Consider the following 17,401-nt stretch of genomic DNA (forward strand, 5'->3'; position numbering starts at 1 on the left):
TGCATACTAAAGATACTACTGCATCGAAAATTGATTTAATTTTGAAAGCTGCCTGGAAACACATCATCTATTAAGAATGATTGTGATAAGAAGGCAAGTTTCCATTATGAGCTTATATCAAAATGAGCTTGTATCAAAATTAGTGTTTATCAGCCTCACCTAACAAGTGGTATGCCCACATATGTGTGTGTGATTTAATATACTTTTGAAGGCCCTTGGCTATCTAACACAACTGAAGGTTTTAGATGAAGTAAATGTGAAATAAATAGCAAACCTGGAGAATGCCATCTTCCAACTGTGTCACATTGGGTAAAAGCTGGTTATGCATTCGTGGATTTTTCACAGATTCCTTCAAATCATATTTAAAAAACAGAGTATTCAAGATCACCTTCAAGAAAAAAGTAGATAGCATTTATTCACCTATACCTCGATGAAACTATGACTCAATCTTTTATTTCCCCAACTGAAAAATAGCATTTGGTATTACATTTAAATTTGTTTTAACCTTGTTGCTTTTCATACTGTTGACCTTAAATTAAAAGTCATATTCTTTAAGGAAATTTACCTCAGAAATTTTCAGGCATTTGAACTTTTTTCCCACTTTCTGATTTGACCTCACCCACTGTCTTACTTGGTAACAAAGCAGAGTCCTCGGTTTCCCCATCTCCAAAAATAAATTATTTGGCCCTACTTCTTCAATTAGCTATGCTACACAATTATGGGAAAACTTGCAGGTAGTTCTATAACCTTGGTGGGTACATAAGTGAAAAATCTGAATTGTGAATATGACCAATTATCTTATAAGCATATTTGACTCTGATAACGTATTTACTCCTTTAAAAATAATGTACACAACGTGCTTCCTCAGCTTCTACTTACAGTCTTGTTACCAGATATGTACAACTTAATGTTGGTGGTGTATTATTACATTTCTACACAGTTCTATAGAAATTAAATTATGTGTTTCAGTCATGTATGTATACTTTTTTGTCTGATCGATCTTTGCTGTCTCCATAAGACTTTGCCTTTTACAATGCGGTTTTGTTCCATCAGTTATTAAAGCAATCTTTCTCCTTTATATTTGACTTTAGATGCCACACTGATAAATCTTTGTAACTTCCATTAAAGTACATTATACAATTTCATTAACTTTTTTATATTTGTTTTCAGTTTAGCTTGAATAGTTTGCTTGTTGCCAAAATACTGAAGGGTAGATATAAAATACCAAACATAACGGGGAAAAAGCATACAGAGGAAGGTGTGTACAGCAGTATGCATCCCAGTACCATTGTACTCCAGGGAATAACCTAAAAAGGGACTCCAACTGCTCAATGACCCAGAAGTCAGAAGCAGAATGGAGGCATGGGTTTGTCAAACAAATGAGAAAAAGACCCAGCATTTTTGAAAAAGATACAAAGGGCGGCAGGAAGCAGAGTGTTAACTATAATCTCTAAAGCTAAGGTCAGGGACCTATAAGAAGACCTAAAGGCGCACAGATTTGTGATGTTTTACTTTTGTTATTTTTATTCTTCTGACCTTTGTTTTTTCTTGCCCTTCATTATTTATTGTTTGTTCTTAAATGTTGGGAGCAACACTTTGTGCGAATTTGTGAATTATTCTGAATGTGTCTCTCTGTAATTTTCTATACCAGCACATTGAAAATGATGAGATCAAAGGCATTTAAGGATTTAACTGATGTATTTAAAAAAAATCTCATACTTAATAAAAGGATGCTTGTTAAAGATTTTAGTCTGTATATTTTGGGACCTTCAGATCCACATATAAAAAAATACAGTAGCAAGTTTTATGGATTTTACTCTTTATATGCTGATTGGTGTAAATGAATGTATTTATTATCTGCTTTATGCAAATTATCCTGGCTTCAAATCTCTCACAACCTTTCTTAGTTTGGCATAGAGAACAGACTGTGGGTCTTCTTCAAGTTTGGTGTAATAAAGAATATCCGTCTTGGATGTTAATCTTGACTTTTTTTTAAAGAGAATATCCGTGACAGGTATATCACCCTCCCTAATGATAATCTATTACGCACTGGTGTCGATCCTGGGTCCATCTTTATAGTGCACTGCTTTGTCAACATTAATTTATTAAAAAATACATGAAGCAGAACCTATAAATCAACACCAAAAACTTGTTGATAACAAACAGTTCCTTAACCCTTTTAGACATAACTAAAACAAAATATGAAAAAATGTCTTACCAATGCTGCAGCTGTAGTAATTTTTGTTCCTCCTGACGCACCTGCTATCATCTTTACCTTTTTGTTTTTGTCCAATAAAATAGCTGGACACATGGATGATAATGGCCTTTTACCTGTTATGAAAACAAAAGTATTAGCTATAGAAACAAACTTTTTTGTGACGAGAATCTTGGGGGATACTTTAAAAATATAAACAATATATAATCATCAGTGATATCCATTTCCCATACTAACTTCACATTTTTGCTAGCACAAATATACAATTAGAATGAAAAAACAACTAGTAAATCTGACTCAAACTTCCAATATTTATGAATTTTTAATTGATTTATAAACATGGCTAAATCTATGAATGTCATAATATATACAGGTAGAGATGGATAGATGACTTTGGAGTCATTGGTTAAATGAACACCTGGAACCAAGCGGTCACATGTGAGTGATACTCCTCTCCTTCTAACAGCATCTATGTCAATGCTGAAGGGTTTCTGAATAACTAACATTTTATTTACTGTATTTGTCATTATACAGTAAATTGTACAGGCTGTTTTTTGTATTAAAGACCGTGCTTGCTTATTATAATAAGAACATGAGTAGGGATGTCCTAATCACGTATAGGAAGTAAAAAAAATATGTATACAAAATTAAACTTTTACAAGAGTGTCATATTTTGAATAATAGAACACTATAGACACTGACAGGAAGTAAACTGGACACTAAACTTTTTATTATTGAATATATCTTTCTTATTTTAGAATTTAAAGCACTGAGGAAAAAAAAAAAAAAATCACACATCCACAAAGAATTTACTTAGTTATATTTGTTTTAATGAAAACAGTATTATTAGTAACACAAATTGTAGATCGAAAGCATGAAAACTGAAAACGTATAGGAAGTAAAAAAATAATATGTATACAAAATTAAACTTTTACAAGAGTGTCATATTTTGAATTATAGAACACTATAGACACTGACAGGAAGTAAACTGGACACTAAACTTTATTATTATGAATATATATTTCTTATTTTATAATTTAAAGCACTGGGGGGGAAAAAAAAAAAAAATCACACATCCACAAAGAATTTACTTATATTTGTTTTAATTAAAACAGTATTATTCGTAACACAAATTGTAGATCAAAAGCATGAAAACTGGTTTATTTACAATCAAATTAAATTTGCTGATACAGTACTCATTTTTTAAATTAAAATTATTTCACAGAAACCAAATTGCTTTATTATAAAATTCAAAAACAAAATAACAGGAATGCTCGTTTGTGTTTTTAACATTAGATGGCACGGTCAGTTCTATGCTGTAGCACTAATGACCTATTAAAAGCAAAACGTGTCTAGTTTTCTACTTGCTGAAAGTATACGCAAAGTATGTTGCACAATATTCAATATCCTTCTAGTATTTAATTATCTGTGTATTTTCCTTGATTTAGATTTATTTACACATACTATATTATAAATTCCAGCACTATATGCAGTATATTTTTGAGATAAAAAACAGTACAATTTGGGAACAAAGGCGAGTGTTCCATGTTTGTGATATGTGAATTCATTCAAAATCTCGTTTTAACCAAACTCCTGATGCATTGTAGGTACCAGCATTGATAAGTAATATGTAAGCAGCAGATTGGCTTCAGCTTTGAAATTATTCTTAACACCCTGTTGCGGTACCCCACGCAAAGGTACCATTGCATAGTTTCAGACCTCGAGCCGCAACGAAAGACCAGGGGAAGAGAAAATTGAGATACAGGCAATGATGACTATTTCAGACAGAGAATTCTGGTTTATTCCAGTTGTGCCAATCAGTATTTACAGTAATGTCTTGCAAATATACACAATTTGATGTAAGAATATTAACAAAATCAAGAAAAAAAAATAAGCGCGGGTTCTATATACAATACTTACAATAACTCCAATGTAATTAGTGACGCGAAAATAATCCAACAATCCACAGGAAAATAACATACATATCAAAAGTACACTGTCTCCGCTAAAGTATACACATTTAAAACCACTTCTCATTACTCCACCTACAGCATACACAAGGCCGAAAACCAGTCAAAACACGACCTGTGACGTTCTGGAGTTCAACTTTATACCACTAGCGCTTTTACATAACCAATCGTTAATTACGTCTTCCGGGGTCCCCCAATAGCAAACCACGCCAATCAAGCCCCCCTCTGAGAAGGTGCAGTGTCACTATTTTAAACCTTCCTTTACCTGCGCGCGTATATATTTGCAACGGTCTTGCTGGCTTCTTGTTCATCGGTACATGTAAGTTATACGGTGAACTTTCGCCCACTTTGTTTTTCAGCTGGCAACCTGTTAACTCAGCGTTCTGGTCTTTCCTTCCCGAAACGTCGGGCTGCTTCAATTTGAAAGCGCACCTGTGGACAATATGGAGACATTGGACTCCCGGCTTAAACGCGGAGAAGCCCTCTGACTCGCAGACCTTCGAATCTGTAGAATTCTCACTCGCTCGAGCGCTAAAAACTGTGATAAGTTATACATACTGCAGCTGTACTAATCACTACTATACTTCTCAATTGTCTGCTGATTCGGCTGACCACACCCAAAGCTGACAGACGTGGGTCCTTTTTCTACTGATTATAAATTGCCTTTGTACTTTAGAGCTAATTTCAGAAGACTGTTGGTCGTATACAAGGTACTGAAGAGTCCTGCACATCTTTTGTTTTGAACTGTCGGTCCCTCTGTATTCCTGATCATAATGTTCGATTCTCAAGCACTGGTTTGTTTATTATTCTTAAAGCCAAACATAAAAGAACTGGCGAGATGTTTTTCTTTTTGCTCCTATAGGATTTACCAAAAACCTTGTATGCTTTACCAGCCAAGATCTGTTGGGTTAATACTGTGAAACATTTTAAAGATCCTCTAACAACACACTTTAATTTTGCCTCTTTGACATTTTTTTATGCTATATGCTCAAAGTTTGCACTAGTCTTTAACTTCTACCTTTCTCTTTTTTCTTTTATCCAGTTTTCCGCTGTAGCATATTTTTTATTTGTTTACTTATTTTTATTTATCTGTCTAGCTCCTGTTTGCATACATATGTAAATGGCAAGTTTTTAGTGTTTTTTTTTTTTAATAATTTACGGACAATAGTGTGTGTTTCTTGTTTCACAAACAGTTCAACATTGCAAGCTTAATTATCTTGCTACCATTGAATTTGAAATGTTCTTGACAAATACCTTAAGAAATTGCCTAGACATGATGTACAATATAAGGATCACCTCTGTATGCCATAGTCAAAGGATGGATCAAAAAGGCTTCCCTGTAAAATTGTTGATTTGAAGATCCCATCTACTATATTTCTTCAGATCTGTTCCCTGCAGGTACCATCCATTCCCCAATCTAAAGGCCTACATCCATCACTGTTCAAGTTATAATAACAAGTCAGCTATAAATTGGGGGTTTGACATTCATGACAAAATGTATTAATCAGAGATAACAAATATATTAGCGTTAATAGTAATATTAAAAATAATAATTAAAATGTCTGGTTTTGCAGTAATTCTCTTTAATAGGTCAGCACAAAAAATATTTGAGCCCCTCATGTACGCAATATAAAGTTTCAAAATAGTTGTAATGTCAGTATAGGACATGTCTTTCTCTGGCATGGCAGTTTCAGTTAGTACATTCTTACGGTTTGAAGGTCAGAGTTCATTGATGGACAGTAAAGAGTGATTTTGTTCTGGACCAGGCTTTTTCTTACCAGGCTTGATGAAGTTATTGGGTGAAGGATGCACTTCAAATCCATTTGAACTGTTGCTTGTGCTGAAGTCATCCATCTCATTGTTAAAAATGATGCCTGTTACATTAGAGCGTACTTTTGATCCAAAGCTGTTTAAAAAGAAATGATGCAAAATGTAAAATGATCCACCGATAACTCAAGACTACACCAACATCAAAAAGGTATTGTTAAACATCTAATGACAACTGAAGCATTATGGGTTGGAGCAGCACAGTTTACGTTTAGTACCTGTTAGTACATCTCCAGGAGACTAGGTATGAATTCTGATCCCAGTCAGTGAATGTTTCTGATTTGGACTGAAGAAGTTTGAAAAAGGGATAGCAGAGTAATAAAAACAATTCTAATACTTTCATACTTTATTGAAACATCATACCTACTTACTTATAGTTGCAAGCTCAGGCTAAAATGTATAACTATTAATTACGTAAGTAATGCAAGTATAAAAACCAAATATGAAATCAAAAATCAGTTGGTAATTCTTAAAATAAAAAAGCATGAATAAAAAAGTAAATGGTAAGAAGATTACAAAAATTGTGGTAAACAATGTCGGTCAATTATACAGGAATCAAGGGGAATGTTTGAATTTTAAATAAATGGTTACCATAAAAGGCAAAGTGTGAATTATAGTGATTAATATTTATGATTATTTTTTCTGTTGCTTTGTAGCTTCCTGGTATGTCTCTGGTATGACATTTCCTCAAACTAATAAAAGACACATTAAAAATACAAGCATGGACAAACTTTTGTATTTTACTGTATTTTTCATTATGCAATCTAAATTCAAAAGCATATCAATGCTCAGTCAAAACTAAATAACAAATATCCTATTGTTTACAGAATTGTGATTCCATCAAAGGCTTAGAATTGATTCTGCAATTATATTCACAAAGTTGTATGGGCTCTGTTGGTTGTTATGGCAATAGTGGAACACTGATGAACTTGTCTACATGAGGAAATCAAACTTCACAAGACTCTTTACCAAGAGAAGAAGTTAATTGATACTGAAAAAAAATAGTACCGTAATATGCTGCCATCACAGCCAAATCCATAATGTTAGAAATTAACACTACAAAAGTGTGTCTATGTTGTCCCACACTCAAAACTTTTAAGAGTTAATTTAATACTGGCTATTTTGTTGTGATCATGATGTCAGTCGCCAGTCAATTTCTGCCAACTCTGTACTGTACTTGTCAAAATATTAGAGAACTATATCAGATGTTTTCAGATAAGGTAGAAAAAAAGCTTGCAACTTTTCCCTCAAGTATATGACACTTTCTTTTATATCTGGTCCCTTACTAAAGGTTGATGGTGCTGGTGGCAGACACGGCACTTCCATCTTCTGCCAAAATGGAGATATGTGTTGTTCCATGATCATCCTGGATTAAGTATTCAGGCTCATAATACTCAACTGGAAAGGTAGTATCATCAGAAATTTTACTTCGTAGTTTCTCAGCAAATTCTTCACTGGTCATGTTTTGTATGAACTGTCAAATTGAAAAAGGATAAAATATTTTATTAGCAGCTACCTTTTAATGTACATTTCTAATTAATAAATACAGCCCGCTTAAGTACAGGATTGGTCTTTCTAATGGCATTACAAAATTTTCCCTTTATTGCCTATTAATTTGAATCCTTACAGAGAATTTATAATACAAAAATCATTTGGGTGGATGAACTAGCAATCTACTGTAGTTAGTATGCGTCCCCGACATTATAAATAGTACAGTCATTCAAAATGTACTCAGTATGTGGAGTGCACTGCGATAAAAATATTTCAAAACTGTCACAAGAGGCTAAATCTAACAATATATTTTATTCTAAAAATGATTTATCTGTAACAAGTGTTACCAATTTATTTCTTTAAAATTTTCAGCTGACAAAATAAAACCCACACAGCAAACAGAAAGTTTGTACATTTTATGTTTCATATTCAACTATACCTTTGACCCACCTCCATGTGCATAGCATAAAATAACAAAACATACTTAAAAAGCATTTCTAATTTGGCACTGATGGAAACTAGTGACTATCCAAGCACCACTGGCCACAATTAGTGAGAAACTCCTTTAGACATGGTACATTCTTTGTGTACACAGGGCAAATTTATTATTGCCAATCATCCTGGGTGATACATGTTTAGTGATGGGAGTGTTGGAGCACCCATTAAAAACTGCGGCCATAGGAAGATTTGATGGTTTCTTGCATGACTTATACGACTGGGTGTCACAGGTTTTGACTTTCACCTTGATATTTCCTCAAAAACAGTTTATAAATTGTCATTAATTTTATGGTAGCTTCATGCCTACCTTCTTTAGCCCAAACCTGACACCTGCTCCTTTTATTTCCTCTTGTGTATTAATTACTGCTGTTTACTTGCCTGACCATGTCTCCCTATCCTCCAGCCACCCATCTCATATTTTTTAATCTGTTTTTTTTTATAATTCAAATACAGACCTTTGTCTCTTTAGAAAATTAATTACTTTAGCTTATTACCATATTTTAAAAGTACAAGTATTCTTTCTCACATTTACCCTATTTGTTAAAATAACAGTGCCATTACATAAAAAAGGAGATGCATAAGCAGTAGTAACACACAGCGTAAAAATCCCTATATAATTAAAATATAGCATGTAGAAAATTTTAAAAATAAGACAACATATTACACAGTAATCATCAAATGACGTCAGCAATGATTAAAAGAGTGTCATTTCAGCAGTTTGGAGGTGAAGACACTAATGAATGCAGCCAGATCTGCTATCCAGTCTTCCAGAACCTTCTCCAGTACCCAGCTATCCAGATGACCTTGCATGATCTGCAAAGATTCCCACAGGCTCAATCTCCATCATTGCTGATAGTGCATATTTCTAAGTGTTCTTCTCATGCCTGATAATGTTTCAGGTAGGTGGCCAGCAGCTTTCCCCATGATTAATTAATAAAATAGTATCCATTATGCTGAAGACTGTAGGCCTGTAAAAACATGTACTAAAAGTCTTCTTCCCCTACATTTGGTGAGCTAATAACACCATCAACAATAACAATCTACAAAGATGTATGCATTGTTTGTCATATTGTGCTACATACAGTATATACCAGTAATTAAAAAAAACAAATACATATATAACACTGCACAACAATTTTTTTGAAAAGTCTTACTTCCTGAAAAGTTTTTGCTGATTGTGACAGGTACCTACTGGGTATGCACAAATATAGTTTTGGTTTTACTGCAACACGTAGGAACTCTTTTAAATTTATGTTTACTGACAATAATGTATTTAGTCACATTTATGTTTTGCATAAGCTATTAAATTCAACAGAATTAAAAGTGTTTTGCTCCTGATAATCTTTTGTATTCAATGTCTTGTGCATCACGTTGCAGTGTCCAACAGTAGTCAGCAAGCATTGATGGATTCTAGTTGCCCTGGTATTGTTTTTCCATCGTAGCAATTTCCTGGTGAAACCTTTCACCATGTTCGTCATTGACAGCACCGAGATTTGTGGGGAAGAAGTCCAAGTGTGAGTGGAGGAAATTAATCTTGAGTGACATGTTGCACTTCATTGTCTTGTATGCTTTGAGAAGTTTGTCTACCAGCTGAATGTAGTTTCGGGCTCTGTAATTGCCCAGAAAATTGTCAACAACATCTTTGAAGGCTTTCCAGGCAATTTTTTCTGGCCCACCTAACAGATCTTCAAACCGCTTGTCACTCATAACATGTCTGATCTGGAGTCCAACAAGAATGCCCTCTTTGATCTTGGCGTCAGTTATTCTTGGGAACATCAGTCTTAAATAACGAAAACCTTCGCCTTCCTTGTTCAGAGCTTTCACAAAATTCTTCATGTGTCCCAGTTTTATGTGAAGAGGAGGCAAAAATATCTTTGCGGGGTCGACAAGCGATTCATGTGCCACATTTTTCTGTCCTGGAACTAACTTTTTACAGAGTGGCCAGTTCTGTTGAGAATAGTGTGACTCTTTGGCACAGCTGTCCCATTCACAGATGAACCAACAGTACGTTATATAGCCAAGCTGCAGTCCTAGTAACAAAGCAGTGACTTTAAGATCTCCACAGATATTCCAGTTGCACCTGCTATACTGGACGTGCTTCAGCAACAGTTCTATATTCTCAAACGTTTCTTTCATGTGTACTGCATATCCAACAGGTACTGAAGGATAAACGTTGCCATTGTGTATCAGAACAGCTTTCAGGCTTAACATTGATGAATCAATGAAGAGACGCCACTCTTTTGGGTTGTGAAATCCTTCAGTGTCACAACAAAAACAGAGACTGTCGACTTGTGCAAAAAATTTGGTTATATCATGATGTCGGCCTCAAAAACACAGAAATTTTTGTACCTGGTGACAGCAAACACCATTCCTGCAGTCTCGGCTTTTGCTTTTGACAGACCCACATCTCTGACCAAATCGTTCAATTTGGACTGTGTTATCAGATGTGGATCGCCTGATGAGCACAGTTCAAAATCTGAGTCAATGTTACTGTCAGTAACCTGCATTGAAGTTTCTTCATCTGGTTCGTCTTTGGAACAGCAAACGGCATCGTCTTTTGAGTGCCTCTGAGCCGGGCTCTCAGACTGACAGCACATGTCGCACAGCAAATGTGAGGCGCCCATTCCTTGTCTTGATCACCAATTTTGCAGCCGAAATACAGATGATAAGCTTTCTTCACAAGAGCAGTCATCCAATGTCTCTGAGCCGCAAGTATATATTCGCCAGAGATATAGCAAAATGTATCGCGGCTGTTATGACATTGACGAGACATATCGCCCGACAACAAAACGTCTATAGCATCAAGCTTGCTGTTATATTGCTACAGATACTATATTTAACTATACTGATACTATACATACACAATAACTATCTATCTATCTCTCTCTCTCTCTCTATTATAAAAAAAAAATCCTGGAGAGAAACACAAGGGCGTTGAGACGTGATCTTCACGTTAAGATCACGGAAGACATTTAAAAGAAACCGCGAGATGGCCACAGAGCGTCTCGCTGGGGACCTTAAACATTAGACTTTGTGCCAAGAGATTGACCCAGGACAGTCTTGTGATGACATGGAACATGAGATTCTTGCAAGACATGCCCTACTTACAATCAATATTAAATAAGCCAAGAGGCAGCAAAACATTCAGTCATCTAAAGGATTTGAGCACACACAGATCCAGGGCTCTCAGCGCATATAAAGCATATAAGGACAGTACATTATAAATGAAATGTTGCCATCTAAGCGAAGAAGAAAGCAGTGCGGAGAAAAGAGACTCAAAAGCGTTGGAGAGAAAAAAGAGCAAAAAACAATAATTGAGGTGCAAATTCAGAAAATAAGGAAAGTAATTATCAGCCCGGAACAAGTGGAATTGAAAAAAAAGCATGTTCAATCCGGCTCAGAATTAAAAGACAATGAGTAAAAGACAAAGTAGAACTTCATAAAGATGTTTTAAAGACGCAGAGCAGGTTAGGGATTATGAAACCAGTGAAATTAGAAAGGCTCAAAAAAAAATGTTGACGCTATACACGTGGAGAAAGTTAAATAATATGAAAGTAGGAAAATTAGAAAATATAAAAAAAGAAAGTAAAGATTGCAGTAGCGCAAACAAACTGCCTCTTTTAACTATGCACCAGTCTAACTTTTGTTTTGCATAATAATCACTGCACTGTTGCACCTTAACACCTAATTCTACTTTATTCACATAATTTTACTTATTTATTATGTTCTACTCTACTGTTATCTTTCAATCTATGACTTTTTGTTAATCTAACTGATATTCTTCTAACTATGCACAGTTTTTGATAAGCGGATCAGGATGCTTTTCACTGCATGTTGTCCTGTATAACTATGCATGTGACAAATAAAGAATCTTGAGAATTTCAAAAACGGACTTTACTGCACATGCATTTATTGGTTACTTTGTAAAAAAAATTATTAACTGCTGATGATGTAGATCATTTTGTCTGTGCTGAAATTCCAAACAGAGAAACCTATCCTGAATTATGGTACAAAGTCATTAAACACTTGTCTCACTGACCTCATTAAAAAGATGCAGCATATTGCGACTTGCAAGATTACAAATATTGTTTTTATAGAAGTTCTGAAATAAAAGTGAAACTAATGAAATAGCAACCATTCAAAGAAAAAAAAAATCTTAAAAGTGTGTATCCGGAAAACCAAACACGGGGGATGGCAAGCGAAGCGAGCAGGGGGCGAAGCTACCTAATAAAACAAATGAGCAGGATCGGTGTATGCAAGTCACCCTTATAGCAAGCTGAGACAGCATCAAGCTCATTCAGACCTGCCCAGAATATCAACTTCCACAGAAAAGCTTCCAACCTGGCCTGATTCCATGCCTGGACATGCCCAGGCTGCACAAACCGTTGTTGATAAGTCACTAATGGGAGCGAAAATGTTTGGATACAAATATAAGAAAAAATCATGACAAAATTGAAATAGTACATGATGGGTAAATTTTGATGTGATATTCGCGATCAGCACCCAAAAATCTATAAGAAACACCCAACAGTGTTCAAAAAGCAAAAACTTGTTGTGCAGTGTAATGAGAGAGTAAGCTATCATCATACTGCATCAATCTTTACAGGACCTCATGTTAGTACAAGGACTCTATCCAGCTATGGCTGGATGCCCAAAGTAACAACTGAAGGGGATGAACATACCTAACAAATGGAGGGCATCATTGATAAGTAAGTAAATAAATAAAAACGGCTACTTTTCTATGCAGTTACCTAAAATAACTCTACCCTAACAAACAACAAAATAATATTATTATTGTTTTCCAGAGGATCTCTAGAAAGAACTTCAAATATTGCAAAAGTACTAAAAATGCACACAGGGCAAAAAGCAGACAAAAGTGCCACATGCTATATCCAGGAAGTGATAAATGTCTGCAGCTAGTAAAGGGTTTCCTGGACCAGGAATAAACCTTGCAAAACAAAATGTATAACGCAAGGTGAAACTTCATTCATTTAACAGTGCCCTTTTTGACTTACACTATTTTCTCAGTGCATCAATATTACATAGTCACTAGTAATATGAACATATACCTGTTGTATGTACCATACTTTTTTGTTTGTACTCATACTTGTTGTGACCTTACAAATCTGTACTTCAAGTTAATGATCTGTAAATTGACTTGAATTAAATATTAGTAATAAAGATTATTTCACTAAATGCTAGCCAAACGTGGTCATATTTCTATCAAGTCCAGCTGAATTTATCTTTAACAGAGGCTGCATTTAAATGGAAGGTTGGAATTTGTGAGATGGTATTATATTACCCACTATACCAAAGTTAAGGAGGAGGTGTGCCAAGCAGACGACTAAATTAAAAGCTGGCAGCTATTAAACATAGCTAAACACAGGATAGTTGATCTTTGCGAAATCCATGCAGGAAAAAAAAATTAAGACTCATCAACCACTTGTTCTGTTACTACCACACATTTAATATCACAGGTTTGAACTTGTATGTTATAGAATGTCCAGGAGTGGCCTAGGTCAGTCTTTGTAATTTTAAACTACTAAAGATTACAGGCCACTACAAGCTTATTTTGTCTATGGTTTTGCTTTCTGGAGTTGCTGTTTTCTACTACTCTTTTACTATTTGATCGTGGTTGCTATTAAATAATATTTATTACTCCAGCATATATATATGAAAAATACATAATTTAGTTAGCAACTTTTAAGGTACAGTACTCTGTATGCTGCATTTGTTCTGAATGTTTTTTTCTGATTATTATTATATTATTTCAGTAACACATTTAGTAGCATATTTTATTGGTACTGTATCTCATTATTTCTTTATAACTACAGTACATTAGTTTGGGTTGCATTCAATTTGTAAAACAAGTAAAAAGAAATTGCCATATAAAAGAAGGAAGAGTAATAACAGCAAATTTCCTACTTATTTACATTGGTAATGTTCAGGAAGTGCGGGTCCCCCAGTTTGCTCCTCTTGGCAAATGCAAATCGGAATGCTTCTATGATGCGATGATATGTCAATATTTTGTTTTCCACTGTTGAAACACTTTCATTGGTTAAATTGTATCCTGTGGAAAATGAGAGAAAGAAACAGCATTGTTGACTCTTGTAAAATCTAAATAGTCCACAGGAGTGATGTTTAGTTACTTTGAAATAGTAGTTGATCTTGAGCTTAGTAACCAGAAGACCATTCCAGATTTTCAAAGAAAACAAGAGGAATAAACTAAATCACAAAGGAAGCTAACCTGATGAAGTGTGGCAAGGCACAAAAATGTGGACTGATTCACCATCCGGGAAGTGGGAAAGAAGGTAAGAAAACAGTATCTAATAACATGAGAATAACACATAGAAATCAAGACCATAATAAGGCCAAGGTTTTTCATTAAGTACTGCTTTCAAAAAGGATGAAGAGGCATGAAGAGAAGGATGATGTTAATGATATTCTTCTATCAATTAAAACCAAAGAACCATGCTAATATTTTATTTTTTTCTATAAACTTCTCACTTTGTACAAATACTGTGTAGATTGTACACAAGTACGTCCACAGGGGAATGATAAAGTCTTAAACTGTAATCAATAATACTAATCAGATTGAATGTGCCAACAACAAAGTACAAGGAAGTCATATCATAAACACATCAATCATGTGAAGTGGAAAGTGACTTTACTTGTGCTGACTTCTGATGAGTGGATCAACAATTGCTTAACTCTGGCCTTAAAAGTTTCTCTTTCTCGCTGTAGTGTTAAGAAAAAGGTATGTTTTTGTCTTGGATTTCAGTAACATTGCTTGTGGTGGAGAATGAACAGTCATTTGGATTTCAAAGTGTTAGTTAAATGAATATTAGGAATAATTGGGTGCATAATGTTGGTAAAGGAAAAGGCTGGACTGGGAAGTAATTTTGTAACAATGAGAAACACATTTCCACATATCCACATTCAGAAGCATAAACCAAGAAAACTACTTCTGAAAATAGCCTTCACAAGAAGGTATATTTTAATAATTAGGGTAAGCTAAATTTCTGAAATGGATTCTGGCAAAGTAGCATTGGTAACAGAAGGCAATATAGCAAAGGTCTGGATCTATAAACTAGTGAAAGACGTGCTGCAAAATTCAATGCTGGTAGATGCTATTCTCTAAAGGTGCTTCAGGGTGACAAAATGGGCATAATAAACCAAAAAAGTTTCAGTCTTAACACAATATTGTCTGTTAAAACACTGAATTTGTTAAAATCCAGAGTCTGAACCAGTAATTACTAAGAAAAGAAACCTAAACTTGGTAGGAGAGGACAGGATCCTGTGAGGGAGATGATGTAAATGTTATTGATGATGAGAATTATGATTTTATAAAATGTAAGGAGCACTCCCAGACGTCAGTTTTTTTACTGCCTTATGACAGCTAATTAGTGCAAATCCAACAAAGCTTGACTAATTATGATTCTTTTAAAATAAAAGACAGTTGCTGGTAAGCACTAACTTAGAATGTCTGAGGTGCAGTGGTAAGAAGGGCAATTAGTCACACCTGAATGAAAAGACAAAATTAATTCTGCACAGGCCATACTCGGGAGATGATACACAGCTATAAAAGGGGAAAATGTGCTTATAGTACCTTCAAGAATATTTAATATGAGTCCAAGGACTGCACCTGAAGATGGAGCACTGGGAACATACATTGTATAGTTGCTTATCTCAAATTTCAAAGGTTGATTCTCTGAATCAAGTTTGTAATTCTGCAGGTCCTCTATCGTAATAATTCCACCTATAATGAAAATAATAATTGTTGTTGCAACCAATTTAATAACAGAAATCGATGAAAAATAAGGGTAATAACAGAACACACATGAAATAAACATTTTAAAAATAATCACATCGATTAAAACATTAATTTATGCAGATATGCAGTTTATTTAATAAATATTGTATAATGCAGCAGATATGTAGTTCATTTAATAAATACTATATATTGTAGCAGATCAAAATGAAGACCAGCATATATTTAAAACAGTCTGATTTAGTGTAAGCTGCGTCTTATCTTTATCCTTAGAACTCTAAGTTGTTTCCACCATTTACCCCCATTAAAATCTTAATTCCATTAATTGCATAAAAGTCACTCATCTCACCTTGCTCTTTAATGTCTTTAACTATTTGATGTGCAAGTGATCCATTGTAAAAGACATCAGCTCCCTCTTCGGCTATTTGTCTGTATGTTTTCGCTAACTTGGGGAATCTGATGATTTCATTTATCTTCAAGATTTTCCCTTCAGAGTTACAAAATACTTCACTGAAAATAAAATTAAAATCTACTTTGATTTATAGAAACAACACATTGGCTTTAACAGATTTGGTTAATATAATTTTTGTAGCTCTGTTGAATCCAGATTAGGTTTTGGATAAATTAAATGCAGAATTTTCACTTTTACTGATTTTTTTTGATATGGCATTTAAATAAAAACTATTCTTAACATTTCTCAGTGAATATCATGAGAAAGATTGGGAATATACAGTAGAAGAAAATAAAGTACTCTTTTAATCACATATAGTATATAACATCAGTAATAAAGACTTCACTGTGTATGACATAATAATATCTGACATTATATTTTTCATGAATATTTGTAAGTCTTATTGCTAAAATCACTTCTTTAAAAGAATAAATAAGCTGAAAATAACTACTTCTCTATCTTTTTCTTAGAATAATTTTTTGGAATAATTTAAATCAAGAAATATTAATATTAATGAAACTGTCAGAGAGGTCATGTGTAAAACATATCATATGATTTATGCCTGTACTCTCCCCAGATATGTACAGTATACTTCAGATGACTCGCAGTGTGATAAAGTATATTCTCTAACATACAGTATGCCATTTAAAAATACACATTTTCATACTGTCAAATTTACCATGACATTAGATTAAAATAAATTGTTCATTACCCTTTGCTGATGGACTTTTTTAAAATATGTTACCCTGTTCTATTGTATGAAATGCCTTTACCAATATGATCACTAGAGAATGTTTTGCCTGACAGCTTTTAATGAAAAACATGCCACTGAATTGCTCTCCAAAAGTAAATAGATATTAAAGTAGACACAAGAAGAGTCTGATGACACTTTTCTGAAATGTATGCAATCTGGAGACCTCACCATTTCTGCTAAGATCGTGTTGAACTTGATCTTTTTAATTGACCTAAGAATTGGAGAAATTGTGGTTTTGAAGGGATTATTAGACACTAGAAAAACAAAGATAGTATAGCATGAAAAATCATTATTCACAGTTACACTAGAACTGAAACAATTACCAAAAATCATAGTAAAAGCTAATGCAAAGTTCCACCCAAACACCACAAATATTGTTACCATAGATCCTCATGTATAGCAATGAGCATATGATGGCACAAAA

At 34.2% G+C, this 17,401-nt stretch overlaps 1 protein-coding gene and 1 long non-coding RNA gene across 4 annotated transcripts in view; one reads left to right on the forward strand and one right to left on the reverse strand.

The window, feature by feature from the left end:
• The window catches only part of ggt1a (gamma-glutamyltransferase 1a), a 90,579-nt gene that overhangs the window by 5,098 nt on the left and 68,080 nt on the right, over nt 1-17,401 (reverse strand). For all 3 annotated transcript variants that reach the window (XM_039771884.1, XM_039771883.1, XM_039771882.1), the window contains 7 exons: nt 16,122-16,282; nt 15,611-15,760; nt 13,935-14,071; nt 7,299-7,486; nt 5,964-6,091; nt 2,219-2,331; nt 275-388 (listed from right to left, as the gene is read on the reverse strand). In XM_039771884.1, the coding sequence (XP_039627818.1) occupies nt 275-388; nt 2,219-2,331; nt 5,964-6,091; nt 7,299-7,486; nt 13,935-14,071; nt 15,611-15,760; nt 16,122-16,282 (991 nt within the window). The remainder of the gene's footprint in view (nt 1-274; nt 389-2,218; nt 2,332-5,963; nt 6,092-7,298; nt 7,487-13,934; nt 14,072-15,610; nt 15,761-16,121; nt 16,283-17,401) is intronic.
• LOC120540816 overlaps nt 1-17,401 on the forward strand; it is a 71,702-nt gene that overhangs the window by 4,669 nt on the left and 49,632 nt on the right. The window lies entirely within an intron of this gene.

This window comes from Polypterus senegalus, chromosome 12 (assembly GCF_016835505.1).
Source record: "Polypterus senegalus isolate Bchr_013 chromosome 12, ASM1683550v1, whole genome shotgun sequence".
Lineage (NCBI taxonomy): Eukaryota > Metazoa > Chordata > Cladistia > Polypteriformes > Polypteridae > Polypterus > Polypterus senegalus.